The sequence below is a fragment of the Alosa alosa genome, chromosome 7 (genome assembly GCF_017589495.1).
Source record: "Alosa alosa isolate M-15738 ecotype Scorff River chromosome 7, AALO_Geno_1.1, whole genome shotgun sequence".
NCBI classification, from domain to species: domain Eukaryota; kingdom Metazoa; phylum Chordata; class Actinopteri; order Clupeiformes; family Clupeidae; genus Alosa; species Alosa alosa.
The window spans coordinates 27,106,975-27,127,097 of record NC_063195.1 but is presented as its reverse complement, the minus strand read 5'-3'; the positions used below and the strand labels follow the sequence as shown (position 1 = coordinate 27,127,097).

Below are 20,123 nucleotides of genomic sequence, written 5' to 3'. Positions count from 1 at the left end.
TCCCCAATTTGCACCCCCCACCCCTGCTTCCACCCGAGGACATCACCCATGCCCGGCATTTCTGTGCGCCAACCTGTGCCAACTGAGAGCGGTTGCCGACGCACACGCGCGTATCTCCACGAGAGAACCTGCAGGAGGGGAGAGACAGACACACTGCACACGCTCCGAGGGGGAAACTACTGCTGCCGCCGCCGGACCGACTATTTTTCCCCCCTCCGCTGATAGAGGAGGGGAAGACAGACAGAGAGAGAGAGAGAGAGAGAGAGAGAGAGAGAGAGAGAGGGAGAGAGTTCTTTTGGCAAAGGGGGTGGGAGGAAGAAACTGTGAAAAGGTACCGACCTTGGAAAAAGAAAGAGAAAGAGAGAAAGGGGAAGAGAAAGGGAGTGTGTGTAAGAGAGAGAGAGAGAGAGAGAGAGAGAAAAGAGGGTAAGGTGAGTGGATTTGGCAGGAGCTCAGAGAGGTATGCCACAGAGACGAGCCAGAGCAGAGACCAGAGCAGAGGAGTGAGGGAGCAAGAGAGATAGAGAGAGAAGAAAAGAGAGAAGAAAGGAGGACAAAAAAGAAGGAGAGCAAGGACAGGAGAAGGGGAAGAGCTTCTCAGGTGAGCAGCAGGGAAAAGACGTGGAGAGAGAGAGAGAGAGATAAGCCGAGAAATAGGTTGAAAGGAAAAAAAGGAAAAAGAGAGAGAGAGAAACAGTGAACGTGAGAAAGAGAGAGAGAGAGAGAGAGAGAGAGAGAGAGAGAGAAATCCAGGCATCCCTTGTGATAGACAGAGTTGGGGCCAGCTGTCCAACCAGAGAAAGAGAGAAGAGAGAGAGAGAGAGAGAGAGAGAGAGAGAGAGAAATCTAGGCACCTTTGTGATAGACAGAGTTAAAGCCAGCTGTCTACAACTAGAGAGTGAAAGAGAGAAGAGAGAGAGAAAAGAGAACGCATGGTTGATTCGGAGAGAGGAGAGCAGCGAGTTGCCATGCAACGCCACGGTGTGCACCGGTCACCCCGCTGGGCGTCCGCCTGGCAGCCTCAGGCTGGCGGCGCTGGCCCTGTCAAGCCGGTGGACGCCGCCGCGTTGCCGCCGGGAGGCCAGCGCCATCCGCCGCCTGCAGTTCGGAGGGAGCTGCCTGGCCAGCTGCCGTCAGCCCGAGGGCTGCGCCGAGACGGTGCGCGAGGCGGGCTGCGTTGCTGACGCGGCGCCGCTGTCGCCGCGGCCCCTGGGCGGCGCCTACACACCGCCAGCGCTTGGGCACGGGCCTGCTACCCCGGGCCGGGCCGGCCGACCGGGCTTCCACGCCATGCATCGGACAGGGCATGGCGCATCGATCTAACGCGAGGTGGAGGAGCGCAGCGCAGGTGAGCGACACACATCGCATCTCATCACACACACACACACACACACACACACATGCATACACACAGACATACATACACACACAGACATACACACAAACACGCTCACATGTACACTCACACATATACACCTATATGCACTCAAGTTATACAGCATACAGTCAAGAGCCATACTCATGGACCAGACACAGTCACACACAAACACATCCATACGGTTCACACATTAATCTATACACACTGGTCAATAAATGCTATAAATACATAAAATACTACAAATCAAATGCAGACACACACTCTCATATGACATGCATGACATGCTCTCACACAGTCTCCGAAACGTAATTAAGTGCATGTTTCACACTATATGTAATGTGACCACTTCTATAGCACAAAGCTGACTGTACAACACATGTGGAACATATGCCACTGTTAGGGGAGCAGTAACGTTGCAGTAACATTGCAGTAACCTTGCAGCCTGTACTTTTGAAGATAGTGTACGGTATTGTACTGAAGTACTGTATTGAACCTGAGAAATTTTGCACAGATGGGCCATATTTTTTCATGATTATTTTTGTTTATGAACCTGTTCAAAAGCCATAAACTATAATAGACAGTGATGAGAACAGTCATGAAAGAGTTAAGATCTATTTTTGGAGATTGACTCCTTCATACGCATACTTCATAACAAGTGACAGCATGGCTCACTCATAAATGATGTGCTTGTGGGAATGTGTGTGTATGTTTGTGTATATGTTTCTATGGTGCATTCATGCCATCACCTGAGTGCACACTGAAGAGAGAGGTGTGTGTGTGTGTGTGTGTGTGTGTGTGTGTGTGTGTGCGTGCGTGCGTGCGTGTGTGTGTGTGTGCAGGCAGAAGAAGTGCTGTGTCATGGTGTGCGTGGTTGGCGGTGTATGTGTTGTTGCAGGTTGTTGAGGCATGTCTCCACACACTGGGACATGACACCTCTCACAGACACACTTAATCAATCAACCATTCAATTAATCAATCAATCAATCATTTGACTAATCAATCAATCAATCATTTGACTAATCAATCAATCAATCTCTCGCCTGTGTATGCATATGATGCATACATGCACATTATATATGTTTCTCATCCTATTGATGTATGCTTGTATATATATATATATATATATATATATATATATATATATATATATATATATATATATATATATATATATATATCGATTCCCTTGACTGACATTTTCTCTCTGTGACTCATGCATTGCCCATTTCAGTTGGATTAGCCAACTTTTTTTTCTCTCAAAATCAGCATGATTCTGTGGAGTGGAATTGAAATTCCCACTGGCTGAATTACAGCTGATGTACGGCTTTTTCTCAGTGGGGTTTCTGTGGACCTCTGAAACACCCCTCATATCTTGCTGCTCGTCGGCGTTGAGATTCCCATCCCATAATCGTTTCATCCCATCATCGTTTCGTCTCGCGCCGCACTGCCGACACTCTCTCTCTCTCTCTTTCACGTTCTCTCTCGAAGGGTTTAATCGCACCGGCTCTTTTGAAGGAAGCTGCTGCCTGCGGTTTCATTGTGTCCAGTCTATATAGCCTGCACAGAGAGAGAGAGAGAAGAGAGAGAGAGAAGAGAGAGAGAGAGAGAAGGAGAAGTGAGATCAAGAGGGAGGGAGAGAGAGAGAGAGATGAGATGAGTGTGTATGAGGGTGTGAATGAATCTGAGACTTTGTGTGCATATGTGTGCTTGGGTGTACAGTATGTATACTTGAATGCAAATGTACAGTATGTATACTTGAATGCAAATGTGTGTGTGTGTGTGTGTGTGTGTGTGTGTGTGTGTGTGTGTGTGCAGGCAGAAGAAGTGCTGTGTCATGGTGTGCGTGGTTGGCGGTGTATGTGTTGTTGCAGGTTGTTGAGGCATGTCTCCACACACTGGGACATGACACCTCTCACAGACACACTTAATCAATCAACCATTCAATTAATCAATCAATCAATCATTTGACTAATCAATCAATCAATCAATCAATCAATCTCTCGTCTGTGTATGCATATGATGCATACATGCACATTATATATGTTTCATCCTATTGATGTATGCTTGTATATATATATATATATATATATATATATATATATATATATATATATATATATATATATATATATATATATATCCCCCATTCCCTTGACTGACATTTTCTCTCTGTGACTCATGCATTGCCCATTTCAGTTGGATTAGCCAACTTTTTTTTTCTCTCAAAATCAGCATGATTCTGTGGAGGGGAATTGAAATTCCCACCTGGCTGAATTACAGCTGATGTACGGCTTTTTTCTCAGTGGGTTTCTGTGGACCCTGAAACACCCCCTCATATCTTGCTGCTCGTCTATGCTTGGAGATTCCCATCCCATAATCGCTTCATCCCATCATCGCTTTCACTGCCAAGACTGCCGACACTCTCTCTCTCTTTCACGCTCTTCTCGATGGGTTTAATCGCGACCGCTCTTTGAAGGAAGCTGCTGCCTGGTTTTCATTGTGTCCAGTCTATATAGCCTGCACAGAGAGAGAGAGAGAGAGAGAGAGAGAGAGGGGGAGAGGTTGGGAGAGAGAAAGAGGGGGGGAAAGAGAGAGGGAAAGATAGAGAGGGGAAGAGAGAAAGAGTTGTCAACCTCTCCCCAACACTTTTGTGTCTGTCCGGTGCTCCCTAATGAACATGTCACTTTCTCTCTCTTTTTTTCCCTCCCTCTCTCGCTCTTTCCCTCGTTCCTGTCAAGGGCCAATTCACAGCATGTATGTGGACCCAGCTTCGCCTCTTTCTTCTCCGATTTCTCTCCTGTACAGACGTTTGCTATGGTTTTCATCGAGCATTATCATCTCTCTCTGGCGTTTTTATTAATTTTTATACATCTTTATCATGTCTCTCTCTCCCTCTCTCTTTCTCTCGCTCACACACACACTCTCAGTCATTCCCTTTCTCTCTTTGTTTCACTCTCTAACTTACTCTGCATCTCTCGCTCTCTCTCTCTCTCTCTCTCTCTCTCTCGCTCCCTCGCTCCTGTGTTTTATTTGTCTCTCCATTGCAGCTGTCTGAGGAACATATGGTTTCACTCTGGTGTCCATCCCTGTGTGCACTGCCCTCTAGAGAGGGCGGCTTTGACACAGGTTAGCTCGGCCCGCACTACGCATTAAACACTGAGAGCCTGAGATGGAGAGCTCAAGGTCCATGTGCTCTCTCTCTCTCTCTCTCTTTGTCTCCCTGTCTTCAATTCACTCTGTAAGTAAAGTAGACAACGTTGACGTTTGTTTATCAAAAACAATAGCAAAAAAAAAACCCAGCAAGATAATAATATATTCATATATTCATAATGTGTTTTCTTGGGGTGGACAAAAAAAGCAAATGTTTTTTTCATGGCAAATGTTTTTTTTTTCCTCCTGGTCAGCTAGTCGTGATTGCGAACATTTATCTTACTTGTCAGTAACTCTGTAGGGAGAGTGTCCGGCAAACAACCCAAACGTTAATGTAAATGTTAACCAAATAAATCACTTTGATTATCCCACTCCCCAAACGCCGTCCGCATTGACTCCGTGCTGCTCCGTCAGCCTGTCCCGATTCCCTCGACTGACATTTTCGCTCCGCGACTCAGATGGATGGCGCTTCCCAACGGGTGCAGCTGTTTCCTTGAGCCCAAGATACACTCCCCCCCCCCCCCCCCTTTTTTTATTTCGGAGGGGGAGCGTGAGCCTGCCAGCTTTCGTCCAGTGAGCTCATCGTTGCGCCTGCTGCCAGAGCTCAGGCATGAGAGGCCAGCAGTGCCGCCTCCGATCGCGGCGTGCCGCTGGTGCTGCGTGCAGCGTGGTGCGTGCGGCGAGCCCGCCGCGAGGCCAAGCTAGGTTAGCCCCGGCGCATGGCGTGACTAACTGGAATCAGAGAAATGGGGGGAAAAAGTTGTTTAGAGCGAGAGAGCGAGAGAGGGAGGGAGGGAGGGAAAAAGAGAGTGAGAGGGAGATGGAAGAAAGATAAAAAGAGTGACGTGGGTGGAGGTGGAAAGTTGGGGGTATTGGAGGGGCTGGGTGGAGTGCTGGTGGTGGTGGTAGTGGGGCTTAGGGGAGGGTTGGGTTCAGTTAGGGTGGTGCCTTTTGGCAGCTCTGGATGTGTCTTTCCCAACAATTCCTCGAAATGCCGAGGGTTTTCTCAGTATCAGAGACTCTAACTGATCCAACTTGGGGTACCACCCCCACCACCCCACCCGGCCCACCCGATTGCCAATCCATCTTACCTCTCTTCACCCAGACCCACGTCTGCATCCAATCGACGAAAGCTCCGAAATGGCCTGGCCGAGCAGGGCTCTGCTGACAGCGTCCTGGCAACGTTACTGTAACACTAGCAGAACACAGTGGGGAGATTTGTGTAGTGGGCTGATTGGACTGAACATATACAACGCAACACAATACAACACCCCCACCCCCATCCTCAGATCGCCTCAGAACAAAACAAAACACAACAGAAGATTTGTGTCTGATCCTGATTTGATGTCTGCTATCAACATTCAAGTGTGAGTTTATGAGAGCTAGGACCAGAGCAAGTGAGATCGAAAGATAGAAAGAGTGAGTGAGAGAGAAAGATAGAAAGAGTGAGTGAGAGAGGACGCTGAAAACAGAGAAAGACACAAATGGGGTTTCTTTTGTGCACTCGCTGGCTTTATTCATTATTAAACTGAGGAGACCACTCTCTTTCAGTCACTTTCAGGTTCAAGTCCCATCTCAGTCCTAGCAACAGGGCACAGCACGGTTATAAATAGAGATGGTAGAATGAAGGGGGGGGAGGACAATAAACAGAAAGTAGGAAAGATAATACAAAAGAACAAACAAGTAGACAGATTTTGTCGAGTGTAGACTGTCTGTAGCCATGCAGTAGCCCGTGGTATGAAGGAGAAACAGACGTCTAGGTAATGGGAGATACTGTACACAGATAAAGGGCAATCTTTCCTGGCCTCTGGCTGAAGGTGCGTGAGTGTGGGTGTGAGTGAGTGTGTGTGCGTGAGTGAGAGTGTGTGTGAGTGTGTGTGCGTGCGTGCGTGCCTGCCCGCTTACGTGCGTGTGTGTGAGTGAGTGTGTGTGTGCGCGTGTTTGTGTGTGAGTGAGTGAGTGTGCATGCGTGCATGCATGTGTGCGTGCGTGCGTGTGTGCGTGCGCGTGCATGTGTGCGCCGTTTGTTTCATGCGAACTTCAGATGTCTCCAGAAGTGTGTTTGCTTGTCGTGCCAAAACTGCTGACCACAACCCCCCTCAGCCTCACTTCCTAATCTTTCCGTGATCCAGTTCGAGGTCATTTTGTTGATTTCATCTAACGAATTGGAAATGTATTTATGCGTGCGTGTGTGTGTGTGTTTGTGTAAGGGGGAGGTCGGTTGCTAGGATTGGATGGTAATTTATGTAAATAACAGCAAACTTATCCACAGTTCTTGGAGCTGACAATGGGGCTTGCTGAAAACTCTGATAAGACGAAAGCACATCAAAGGCAGACAAAAGCTGCGAGCTATTGCACTTCATTTCATAGGTGCGTTTTGATTGGCTACCAGCTGTGTTGTAGTCAAGTCACTATGCCTCGAGTCCGAGTCCAGGTTCGAGTCTCCAGTGTTCAAGTCCGAGTCAAGTCCAAGTCATTAAAAAAAAATTCCAAGTCAAGTCCGAGTCGAGTCCACTACTCATCCAAGTCAAGTCCGAGTCGAGTCACTATCAAATGAAAAACTGACAACCTTCGGGGCATTCATGTTTCCAGGGATTTGGCGTCATTAAAGTTAACGTCTGTTATTGTAGGAACATGGCGTGATGTGTGATGTAAGACATGAAGCAGTTTTTAGATATTAATTTAGTAATTTAGATATTAAAATCCTATACCAAATAATATTCTAATGACATATTACAATTCTGCATGGTTTTAATGTACGAGTCAGAGTCCAAGTTCGAGTCATTCAGTGCTCAAGTCCAAGTCAAGTCACGAGTCTCTAAATTTAGCTCATGACTCGGACTCGAGTCCGAGTCCTGGACTTGAGTACTACAACACTGGCTACCAGCACTGCATCAAAAGTTGTATTTCCCTTCAGACAGGACCCACTCTACGGGGAGCTGTGTGAGGGGATTAATAAACAAAAACAAAACACAAAGGCATTCCGCCAAACACTGAAGGCATGTTGGGACGAGTAGTCCCAACAGGGTTGAACCCATGGTGAGGACAAGTGACCTTCTAGTGAAAGGAGTGTGTAGGAGAAGACAAGAGAAGGAGAGAGAGAGAGAAAGAGAGAGAGAGAGAGAGAGAGAGAGATAGAGAGAGAGAGAGAGAGAGTAAGTAATGGGACTCATAGTTCATTGTGAGGGAAAAAGGTGATTCATCTGGGCCCAATCCATCTCCTTCTAAAAAAAAAACAATTTCCCCTCTTCGACGAGAGAGGAGGGAGCAATCACTGGAGAAAGCGTCTTGTTGCTGGCCCTTTTCCGGAGCTGTTCTGTTGTTTGCTTGTCTTGGGCAGGCCTCCCATTTTTACAGCTGGAGTTGTGGCGGTGGTAAATACGATTAAGTTATTACCACTCCCCAAGACAGCATGGGACCCATGTGGCGCGGGCTGGACAAGCTTTGAACGGCGGGCGCCATAAATGAGCCTGGACCCTTCGAAAAAAAAAAAAAAAAAAAAAAACAACAAAACAGAACAAAATAAATCACAGAAAAAAAGGGGCCCTGAAAATAAGGTCTGAGAGGGTTTTAGGACAACAGTGAGGTCACAAAACATGTCCGCTTTTTTTCTGACTTCCCTGTTTTCCTCAAGGTAGACCTTGATCAGTTTCCCATCTCCCCTTTTCTCTCTCACCATCTAATTAGACTTGTAGGGTGATTTTTTAAGTATTCTATATGCTTGATGAAGATGAAAAGATTCTATACCTTTTACATATTATTCTATACACTTTGGTCAAATTCGAAACTCCACTCAGTCCTGGTGGTCTTTTCTGTCCTTTGTCAGTACTGTGGTCATGGACAGTCCTGGCTCAGCAAATGGGAAATAAACACAGTGTCTGGGGCCAAATCGTAAAACACATCCAACCAATCAACACATGGCATAAACAATTCCACCCAATCAACACATTGCTTCAGGAGCACAGAAGGGAATGGTGCAATTTGATTGGCCATTGAGCTCACATATCAACCTTTCACCAGAATCGCTGACTCTACCTTTAAATGGACCACACAAACCCAATGCCCCTGCCTTGAAACTATGCTTGATATGTCATGGATTATTCATATTTGTACACATTGCATATTCCTGCCGGCTATTTTGGACTACCAGGCTTCAGTGAAATGTTGTAGTGTGTAAACGGATGAGGACTTTGCTACTCATTTCATATTCTTTGCAATGAAGGCTGCTTTGCTAAAATGTATTAATTTTATTTATTTATAATGATATAGGGTACAGTATGTTCATTAGGGCAATAATCCTATTTAAATGTATAATTATAGCACTATAAACTGTCATAAGATCTTTTAATTATGTCATTGCTATAAAGAGTTTGATGATTTCAGAGCTGTAAAGACAGCATTACATGAATGTTGTCTGATGTTTTGTAAAGAAACTAGCTTGGAATGTTAAATTGACCCTAAAACAGAAAAAAGACTGGATTGGCCTATACAATAATGAGCCATCTTTCATACTAAAAGGAAAGATGGTGAATATGCCTTATATACTGAGGAGTGTCTCCTTTTAGCCTTTTAGCTAATTTAGCCTCCCATTAATAGGTTTCCTGTTTCCAAACATTACTTAGTGTACACACATTTGGCAAACCCGCTTCTGTAACCAGTAACAAGATCACAGCAGATTCTAATCAACGTATTAATCAGCTTGTTGTTGCATTGTTGGTACATTTTTGGTGATTCGAGCAAGTCAGAGTCAGATACCTGATTGTTTGGCTTTCATTTGCATATTGTAACAAAGCTGTGTTTTCTTTGGCTTCAAGACGCTGACGCTGTCAATCATGCTCACAGTTAGCCTAGAAATCTAGACGCACCCTAGCGGCGGCAAATTAATTTGCTCAGCCTGTACGTCTAGTATCGAACCATAGGGATTTCTATTGGCTTAGCACCGTGGATGTTCTCCAATCACAGCGCTCTATTTTGTTAGAGAGTCTTAAGGCGGGCTAAACAGGATAACGACAGTCCCAAGCGACTGTGAACAACAAGGAAGGTGGCTATGGCATTAACTAAGAAGCGGGTTGTTTGAATTGGCGTTGGCGTCAACTTTGGAGGAGTTGGACTTGTGCTTTTCTTTGAAAGTTGAGCAACACAATGCACTTAAGTCATTACTTTCGAAGAAGGATGTATTTGCCGCTTTTGCCGAATCGGATAATGGATATGGTCGTGAAGCGCTGGCCTATTGCATGCCTAGGCAGTTTGAAAGACAATTCTCTGCCCGCCCCTTGGATTAAGCGAGGTGAATGGTTCGATGCCAGACTATACATCTCAATGATATAGGATGGCCCCGCCAGGCTAGCTCACAGTGTGATAAAATTGATATGTGATCCATATAAACAGTGATCAATACAAGACACCACCAAAATATAGGGTTACACATTACTGAAGGTATCTACATAAGAGTGACATGACACTGTCATGAACGTGTCATAAACATTATAAACAAGTCATAAATGTTTATGACATAACGCTTTTCTCATTAAGTGCCATTCGGTTTTTGTCATAACAAGTTAGGGTTAGGGTTAGAATTAGGGTTAGGGTTCATGTGTCAACATGATGTCATGTGTGATCTGCAAACACGGATTGAGGACTAGAAATATCAGACCCTGGTTGCTCCTCAACACCACCACAGGTCCCTGGACAATGGAGAGTGGTGTCTCAGCAACACCCATTTCTAATGAGTGTGAGGTTCGCCTCCTGTTGTGTTGTTGCAAGGGAGGCAGCCGTGGTTGGAGTGCATGATTGTGACGTCAAGTGGGGTACCTCGAGGCACAAGAGTTCCTCACGAGTCTCCATATAATCCGAGCTGACTTTGCATTCAAGTCATTTTTCCTCAGTCGTAGGTCAGGCTTTCCAAATATTCGACATATCATGAAGGCGGCATGAAACTTATCCCGTAAACATTTGGCTTGGCTCCGAATGTTCTCAACTCTTTGTAAAGGCAGTCACTTTTTTTTGTCGCAACAGGACAAATATTCAAGGCCAAATGAAAAATGTCTCAGCGACACCCAGGCATATCGGTTAAAGAAGCCTAGCATTTATAATTATGCACTTTGTGGCCTTGTGCGAGACATAAAGTTATACGACAGACCGTCTGTTTTGTGGCCAGTCGCAGTTTAGTGCACAACAGCGCCTTGTCATTTATGCCATCGGCCGCTTGGCTCAGTCGGACATGCGGTCCAGAGCGCTGCTCCCTGCTCCCGAACTCTAACCGTGCACACGTCTGAGGACACGACTGTGCACACGTGTGATGTCTTAGAATGTTTTACAGAAATGGGTCTCCAGATAGAGTCATGTTTCTCCAGCGAATTCTTTTGAATTGATTTTTGGACATGGACCCATTCAGACTGTGTAGCCTAAACATCCTTGACCCCAAAACATCCAAGTTGGATGAACTGAAAGCGGTGTTTTCCCCAATTACAGCCCCTGTTATGTCCCTTTTGCTCTGGCTGGCTGACGCTCGTCCTTAAGATGTGGCACACTTTATTTGCCGAGCCTTTGCCCAGAGACTGTGGCTTTGCAACCGAAGGGGTCTGTTCAGTGAGACCCGGTGGCATCCCAAAAAACCTCCCCGTAAAAACCGGAGCAGTGGCAGCACTTCCTCCCATGGGACAGGACCACAAGGCTGCCCGAAAAAGGACACGGCAAGCCCCCCCCCCCACCACCACCACCATCACCCTCCACCCCCTCGACACACTTTGAAATCACCTCGGCAAAAGATCAACGACAGAGTGCTGAGGAAAAGCCATGAAATTGTGAAACCGTAAAAAAAAAAAAAAAAACAGGAGTCAGCCGGGAGTCTGTCTAAGAGAATTCCTGCTTCTTTCAGGAAAAATAAATGGCAGCTGATACTCGAAAGCAAGTGGTGTTTAGAGAGAGAGAGAGAGAGAGAGAGAGAGGCGGGCCTGCAGAAATCCCCTAAAAGTGCAAACAAGAAGAGTTTATGAACGAAAGGCACGTCTGTGAACCTTTTCAGGAAGGGGAAACTCCCTGGCCTGGGGCGGAAAAAAAACGGTGCTCTCCGTCAAAAAGCAGTGCTACAAAATGACAGCTCCAGCTTCCAAAATAAGGACTTAAGGTCGCCATAATTAAAAATGTCCACTGCTGAATGCTACAATTAAACATGCTGCTTAAAGAGCGCAGTGGAACAGCACACGGCCAAGGCCATGACGTATTGTACCACTTGATTGAACAGATTGAGTGATGCATGGAGTAATTGTAGGCCATAATGTTTCAGAAGAAGCAAATAAAGAAAACTTACGTAAAATGCACTTCCTCTGCCATTGTTGTCCAAACCCACAGCTAAGGTTATCCATCAAGGCAAATGAAATGTTCAAGTTAATAACATGTACTTTGGAAGATTTTAAAATATAAAGAGTTCTCCAGTTGCAAAACCCAAAGCAACAAGTCATTCTTCTAAACGGGGGTTATGAGTTAGACGTGCGCAATCAAATTCAAGTTCACAAAGTTTACTGACCGAATCCTGTAACGTCTCTGACCGGAATGTGACATTCGTTGTCACTGTACAACTTGTTTCCTCAACAAGTGCTACTGTCTCCCAACAGTGACAACTTCCAACATCAAAATGAAGTCATATCCAACCACCAAATTATATATTTATTGTTTCTGACTTGTGTGACATAACACAATCACAGTGGTGCCACTTGCTATGACAAAACAGGTCAATGGTACACATGGATACAAGTACCTTTTGACTGGTAGCACAGTTTTGAAGAAAATGCAAAATTCAGAGTGATTACTAACTGTAAAATGCCCGAGTGGGGATGTCCTGAGATATCTCCACTTGTGATGACTCATGGAATGTACATGGACATCAAGCTAAGTACCTTTTGACTGGAGTTTTGAAGCTTTGTCTTTTGTCTTTGGTGCAAGCTGGTCTTTGGCTGAACTGGTGCAGTCAGGCTCGTGAGAGGTGGCTGTTGTGTGGGCAGTTTCAGCTTCTGGGCTACTTATCAGCTGAACACGCAACATTTCCCAAATGTGCCCTTTGGCATGCCAGCGGAAAAAAAAGTGCCAGCATCAACGGGCACCTCTTGCTCTCGACTCTGAGGCCAGGGCATGGGCAAAGCATTTATGCCAATTTGGAAAGAGAAAGTCATGCAGCAGAAGCGGTAGGGGGTGGGTTGTGGGAAGTGTGTGTGTGTGTGTGTGTCGGGGGTGGGGGTGGGGGTTCTGTGTGGTGTTTTCCGTCTGGCGCCACTCTGCTGCCCACTTTTAACGTAACCCAAATGAGTCAAACCCAGTAGTACAGGGGAGCAGCAGGAGAAAAACAGTGTTTTTTCCCCCCTACCCCTTTGCTCCCCCCCCTCCCTCCCAAGATGCCTCCAGGAGGTCTGCTTTGAGGACTGGACACACACAGCAGTGGTCTTCCCCTTTAGCCACCACCCCCCGTTCGCTGGTTTGCCCACCACCTTGCTTGCTGCCGTAGTGCCTCCACCACGACCTCCACTGAGACCATTTCCTTTAGAGAGCGAAGAATGTTTCCTCAGGATGCAGCTGCCCAAGGGCTGGTAGTGGTGGAGGTCTCTGTGTGTGTGTGTGTGTGTGTGTGTATGTGTGTGTGTGCACATGTGTGTGTGTGCGTGTGTGTGTTCGTGTGTGTGTGTGTGTGTGTGTGTTAGTGTGTGTGCGAGTGTGCATGCGTGGGTGTAGGTGTGTGTGTGTGTGTGTATGTGCGAGTGTGTGTGTACAAGGTGAAAAGAGCTCATGGAAGGTGGAGGTGGTGGGTGGTGGGTAGTGGTGGCGGTGGGTAGTGCTGGTGGTGTGGGTGGGATTGAGACTGGCAGACTGCTCTTTAACAAGCCCTGGAGGAAGTGAAAGAGCTGTTGTAAGTCGTCAGCAGCTGAAGCAATTGGTCAGGAACGGCCATGCCTCTGACCGAATGTCCTGCACCACAACAATTTGGATGGGGATCACCATAATAAAAAAAAAAGCGGTCGCGCCAAATGCGGTCTTAGCCGAGAGCGACCGTGGTTGTGATGGTGGTTTGGCTCCAGATTGGGGAAATTGCAGACAATTCCCCTGGTGCCACTTACAGCCGGCTCTTTTTATAGGCCGCTCGTTTTTCTCTCCCTAAAATGAGGGCACCTGTGAAATATATTTTTTTCCCTATTCAACCGAAGCTCTCTGCCCGAGGGCTGCCCATCTCTTCATGTCTTCGGCTGAAATGCCCTCACTTGCAGTGGTGACTCCTAATGGAAGCCAGAGGAAGCTAAATTCCTCAGAGTTAAACAAATTAACATGTAAAAAAAATTAACAATTTTATAACAATATCCACGAAAAACACTAGAGACACATTTGACACCATTGTATGTCAGTAGTGCTCGATTGGTGTTGCATGTGGAGTGATGCACGTCTTTTGGATTGCACCCCATGTGGTCACTCCCCCTAGCTCAGATGCCCCTTCTCGGGTACTGACCTTGTTCCTTCATGTCCTCTCCAAACCCACATCCCTCCCCGTGTGTCTTCAGCCATGGAGAGGTCGGGGGAAGAGAGCGTCATCCCTGACCATCCCAACAACAGCAACATCCGCTGCAGCCCCCAGGACAAGCGCTGCATCCAGAAGACTCTGGCCCGCCACCCAGGCAAGTCCACCAATCAGAGGAGCCACAGCGCCCGTGAGGACCCCAAGGCCGCCCTGGTGAGTTTTAAACCCTCTCTCCATCCCTCTATCCCTCCGTCTCGCCCCTCTCCTCTCCCCTCCTTCTCCCTTCCTCTCCTTTCCTTTCCTCCTCTCCTCATCACTCCTTTCACCCCTCTTGACCTCCTCCAAACATTTTGGCCCCATTAATCACCTAATTGCCGCTGGAAAACACTGTGCAAACAACAGGCTTGAGACGCGGCCCCACTTTTATGGGTTAACGGGCCCCTGAGCTCCTGCCATTTTACTGGGCAAATAAATACAAGCCCTTGTAGCCATGCGTTGTTAAACAGGGTTTACATAGCAAAACATGTCGGCCAACATGGAGAAGAGGACTATGGGGAAGTCGTTTGCTACGTGTCGTCGTTGTATATTACATTACAGGCCGAGGTGTGGTTAAGTTGCGTAGTTAAAGCCGGGGTTCGTTCGGGGTGTATTAGAAGTCGACTGAGAACATTGCGTTGATTGACTGGTTCATAAAATGAATGGTGCTGGTGGAACATGTCGCTTAGCACACACAGTGGGAGATCAGCTGTTTGTGTTCAACCAAATAGTTCTCTCTCCATTATCTCCTAATGGCTTAATGTCTGAACGGTTACCCCATCAAACTCCCACTGCTTGGCATGGGCTGCGTGTGTTTACAACATGGCTTCATTCACTGGAGTTTCCCCCCTCTGTGTGTGTGTGCGTGTGTGTAGAGAGAGAGAGTGAAGGTTTGTGTTTGTGTGTGTGTGTGTGTGTTTGTTTGGCTGTGAGAGATAGGTGAGAGTGTGTGAATGAATGTATGGGTGTGAGTATGCAGTGTGTTTGTCAGTGTCCGAGAATGTGTGTACTGTATGTTAGTGTATGTGTGTGTGTGTGTGTGCATGAGAGAGAGAGAGAGAAAGAGAGTTAAAGTGTGTGTGTGTGTGAGAGAGAGAAAGAGATAGAGTAAAAGTGTGTGTGTGTGCGTGCTTCTGCCCTCTCGCCGCTGTAATGGACCCTCCTGAGAGTGACTTTCCTGTCCACCCCCTGCAGGCCCCATGCCGCGCCGAGCTCCAGAGAGCCCTGGACCGGCTCGTGTCCAACACCCGCACGCACGAGGACCTCTACACCATCCCCATCCCCAACTGTGACAAAAACGGAGACTTCCACGCCAAACAAGTAGGGGGGAACGCAGACAGGGCATGCTAGAATGTGACTTGTCTTCAGAGGCCTGATCGTTTTCATGTGGTAGAGCATGTTGTTTTGGTTGTTTAAAGGACTCGCGAGTCTGCTGTTCTGAAGATTAACGGATCAGCCCAACCCAAGTCAATTAAATTTTATATGAGGGTTATATGAGGGATTTATGATAAAGAAAACATGTTCTGGACAATATGCATATCTAGTCTCGAATCATATCAAATTGACACAACACCCACACATTATGCAGTCTTAAAGAGGCATTAAGTATTGTTTGAAACTGGTGAGATGAGTAGCTCACAGCCCTACTGCCTTGCTTTACAGAGATACTTTCAACATTTCAGCTGACACTAGCAAACTAAAAACAAAAGTGGAGTAAAAGGTAAAAATGATAAAAAAAAAAATACAAAAAAGTAATAATGATAATGTTGGAACATACATTTGGTCACAAACTTATACATGATGTATGTTGCTATAGAATAGAATAGAATAGAATTCTTTAATGTCATTGCACAGAATACAACGAAATTGGATGGCAAAGAAGTCCTCTTGGTGCTTATAGATTTAAAAAATAGAGTTCTAAATATATCTATATCAGCTAATGAGCCAGAGAGAGGCTGACGTGAAAAAGTGACGGTCATGTGTCAGTAGTGTTCAGGAGGGAACGCAAATTCAGACCTCACTCTTGCTGACGAGGAGAGAGACAACCGCTATTGCACAATAGAGTGCAATGATCCTTTGTTTGTTGGTCCTTACGTCTGCGTGTTTGGAGTCTGAGTTGACATTTGTCTCAGCATAACATTGGGTTACTTTTTAACGAGGATTCTTCGTAGTAGGCCTTGGCGAACTCTACAGCAAACACAGCCAATGTCATCTTGCCATTTTGAACCACAGAAAGTATGAAAGAAAAAAATCGACCAATGGCTATGTTCATGTACAAATGTTCTACGTTCAAACTTTATCTTGATCTATCAGAGGGACCACATATTGATTTGGAACAGCATACATAACCTCAACCCATAGCAGGCAGCACCATCACATTTGTGTATCGGAGAGTGTCCGTGTGTAAAAGAAAAGCGAAGTGCAAGCATTTTCTGTGCTGAGAATTGTGCAAAGTCGAAATCTGGGAACAAGGTCTGTTGTTCGGAGTGCAAGTTTAACCTCTGACCTGGCGCAGTCTACACAAGCATTTTTGGGAACTACTTTTTAGCTGTTTTCCACCATGGTTGCACGTTCAACCCTTGAATTGTTCTCTTATTATCATTTGAGAGAGTGGTGGCCATCATACATCCTGCTGATTTCTTCTTTTTTTTTTCACTGAGCAAATTCTTGTCTGTGTTTGAAAAGCCACAAAAATGTCCATATTAGCTTTGTACAAATACTAGCATGTGCTTGCCAGAGGTCAAATTAACTAGGTATGCTGCCTTGGAGGACGGATTCCTGAAACTTTCCTGAGTTTTCTTTTCATTAGTGGTAACGTCCCTTAGGTTCACAGTGGTCGGGCAAACACAATGTGCTGAGTCATGCAAATGGAAGTCAATGCGGCTTTCTAGCTGAACTTCCTATACTCACTGGTCAATAGTGACCAAGCATGCCCAGTGATTTTCCAAGACCCCTGTCTCGCCACATCAAAGAGAACGTCAGTTCTGCAAGATCTGAAAGAAATCAAATGATATATATATATATATTTAAATAACTTTTACATAATTGTATACTGCATACTGCAGATCATTAGGGTATCAATTTATAATCGCACTCTATTTCTGGTGCTATACTTGTGTACTTGAATGACATTGAAATAGAATGTAAAATAATAAATTCTTATTTAGTAGCTTTGTCTTTGATGAGCTGAGCTTTATATGGCACAGGCCTTGTGTTGCACGTTTGTGTTACCGCACGCCTCCAATGATTTGTTTGTGGCTGCAGTGTCACCCGGCGCGAGACGGGCAGCGGGGCAAGTGCTGGTGCGTGGACCAGAAGACGGGCATGAAGCTGCCCGGGCCCCTGGAGCTGCGCGGCGACCTCGACTGCCACCAGCTCACGGTGGCCCAGGTGCGGGAGTGACATCACCTGGCGTCACGCCGGCCCAGAGAGGGGTCTCGGGGAGTGAGGGGCATGTTTTGAGGGACACCCCTCCCTCCCTTTCTCTCTCACTCTGAACCAATAATGTGCAGTACCATGTGCTCTCAGGCCAGCTGCATCCCCACTAGTGCTGAGGTCGTGTGTAACTATGAAAGGACTTGACCTGAAAAAAAAAAAAAAACTCCACCAACTTTGAGGAGGAATGGTACTTGAGTATGCTACAAAGAAAAAAAAAACATAGAGATGTCTTCTTATGTTATCATTGTTTTATTATAATTTTTTTGTGACTGTTTTGTGAGCTTATGTATGTGTGGATGGGTGTTTGTTTTTCTTTGTGCTATATATATATATATATATATATATATATATATATATATATATATTATAAAGTCTTTTGAGCACTTGACTGTCTTTTAATATCAGTGAAGTTATACAAATGTGCTGGCTTTAAAGTAAATAAAAAAGAAAACAAAAGATTAAGGTTTATGTGGAAGAGATCCAAATAAATAGCTTTAAAAGCTGTTCTGAACATGAGGTTCTGGTGCTTTTCATTTCAAATCTTGAGTTCACATCTGGGATATCACATCATCTCTGAACCACAGCAGGGATTTGATATCATGTGGAACGAGACCTCAACACAAAACACTTCCATAAATGCATTTATTTTCTCACAATGCATTCTATATTAAAGCCCAAAGACGATCTATGCCATTATTGGGACAATTTCAGCGGGGGGTCTGCTTAGCAAAACATTTATGGCACCTGTACAATTCATCTCTGTCTCTGCACTCTTGGATTGTGAGGTGGAATAAGCCTGACATACGCTACTCATTGTTGGTTTGAAGTCGTTTTTCTATGACAAATTCTCGTTGGTGCCCTCTGAATTAAGCATAGCATGTAACCCCCCCACACACACACAGCACTCTCCCTGTTTTAAATTACCCATTCATGATCAGCGGAAGCTTTTCGCAACCTGGCAGGCTGGGCAGAGGAGGAGTAGAAGGGGGTAAAAGAAGACCTTGAAAGAGGAAACTCTGCATCTGACAACCCAGAAGTCCAAGAATAGATGTTCTTTATCACAGCATGTACTCCACAACCCCCCCTACACACATTTTTCCTCCTCTCTCCTCCTTTTCTAACAACACACACACACACACACTTCTCCTCCTCTTCCACCAATATCTACACACACTTGTCCCCTCTCCTCCTCTTCTGCCAACACACACACTTCTCCTCTACCAACACACACACACTTGTTCTCTTCCACCAACATATACACACACTTGTCCTCTCTCCTACCAACACACACACTTGTTCTTCTCTCTCCTACCAACACACACACACACTTGTCCTCCTCTCCTACCAACACACACACACACACTTCTCCTCCTCTCTTCTCTCAGCTTCTTCTTCTACCACCCCCACCCTCCTGCACTGCTTTGACTTCAAGCTTTATTTGTCCAGGATACTGGCATCGGTAACCGGGCTTTGGGGGACTCTGTGCCGTGCTGATAGGATAATCTCGTTTCCTCTGTTGGCCCCAGAAGTGCAGAAATGCTGATCGCTTCTCTTCATGTTTCGTCGCAGCCGGGGTTTTTTTTTTTTTTTTACTTCTTTCATTATTTTTCCACTCTCATCCTCTCTCTCTCTGCAGGCATCCTGGCAAAAACTGGTCGCTCTATTAGTGCAGTGGGTTCTTCGGTGCCAGGAACCAGGTCTTTTTCGAACCCAACAGACAACGTTTTAGAAGACTGCAACAGGGGCCTCGTCTCTTGGCAACCTTGAGAGCTGTGGCGTGCCTCCAAACTTGCACTTTTGCAACATTTGTGACAAAAACTTTAAACACACAGTACAGAACCACATTCAAAATAAATTACGAGTGAGAAAAGTCTAACATGAGAATGATGGGTGATGACCCATGTCCCTCCGGACTGGAGACAGGGGCCTCCATAAAAATGATGAAAAGTCGTACAGTCAGACTGACGTTCGTTTTTGCAAGCCAGATGTCTTCAAAACGTCAGATGCCAGATGCTGTTTCTGCACTGGTTTGAAGCTTCCCCAAGCCTTGCGGATGTGGTCCTTTTCAGAAAGCCTGACACTCTATCCCCAATCATCTTTTACACTACACTCACAGGAAAACCCCGCAGTCAACATCCGAGCAATTAGCAACGCCCCCCCCCCCCTCCTTCTCCCAGTGCCACATTAATAGCAAAGTTGGTCCTTGGCAACACAACCTCCATAGCAACATGGCCCCTGTCTCTGAGCAGACAAGCTCCCTGATTGGCTAGGGAAATGAGTCAGATGAGAGTGATGGGACTTGGAGCCTGTCGGCTGGGGGTGCGGGTGCAGGGGGGATGTTGAAGGTGGATGGATCAGTGGGTTTTAGTGAGGTCAGCGTTTGTCATCTCCCGAAAATGGAAACCGCACGTAATCCTCCCCCAAGAGCATTGGGTTACTAATTGACTCCAGGAAGAAGAGTTCCGTCTGGCTGCTCATCATAAGCCTTAATGGTACATTGAAGCAGTGGATCAGGCTCCGAGTTCTCTGCGTGCATGCACGGTGTGTGTGATGAATATTCACATGTGAACCATTCAGCCTGTGTGTTCCTTTTGGAAACTTACCGTCCAGTGTCGTGTGCCTATG

General features: G+C 46.0%; 1 protein-coding gene across 1 annotated transcript; it reads left to right on the top strand.

Moving 5' to 3' along the window:
• Positions 1-1,315: 1,315 nt before the first annotated feature.
• LOC125298577 (insulin-like growth factor-binding protein 4) lies at positions 1,316-18,009 on the top strand. The gene is made up of 4 exons (XM_048249357.1): positions 1,316-1,348; positions 14,068-14,237; positions 15,255-15,380; positions 17,325-18,009. Exons 2-4 carry the CDS (start codon positions 14,070-14,072, stop codon positions 17,460-17,462), a joined length of 432 nt encoding a protein of 143 aa, XP_048105314.1. The 5' UTR covers positions 1,316-1,348; positions 14,068-14,069; the 3' UTR covers positions 17,463-18,009.
• Positions 18,010-20,123: the final 2,114 nt, after the last annotated feature.

Bases quoted from the DNA above. Each gene is read 5' to 3' on its own strand.
- LOC125298577 (XM_048249357.1), top strand. From the start codon at position 14,070: ATGGAGAGGTCGGGGGAAGAGAGCGTCATCCCTGACCATCCCAACAAC. The intron at 14,238-15,254 runs GTGAGTTTTAAA...CACCCCCTGCAG, and splicing joins AGGACCCCAAGGCCGCCCTG to GCCCCATGCCGCGCCGAGCT. The intron at 15,381-17,324 runs GTAGGGGGGAAC...TTGTGGCTGCAG, and splicing joins GAGACTTCCACGCCAAACAA to TGTCACCCGGCGCGAGACGG.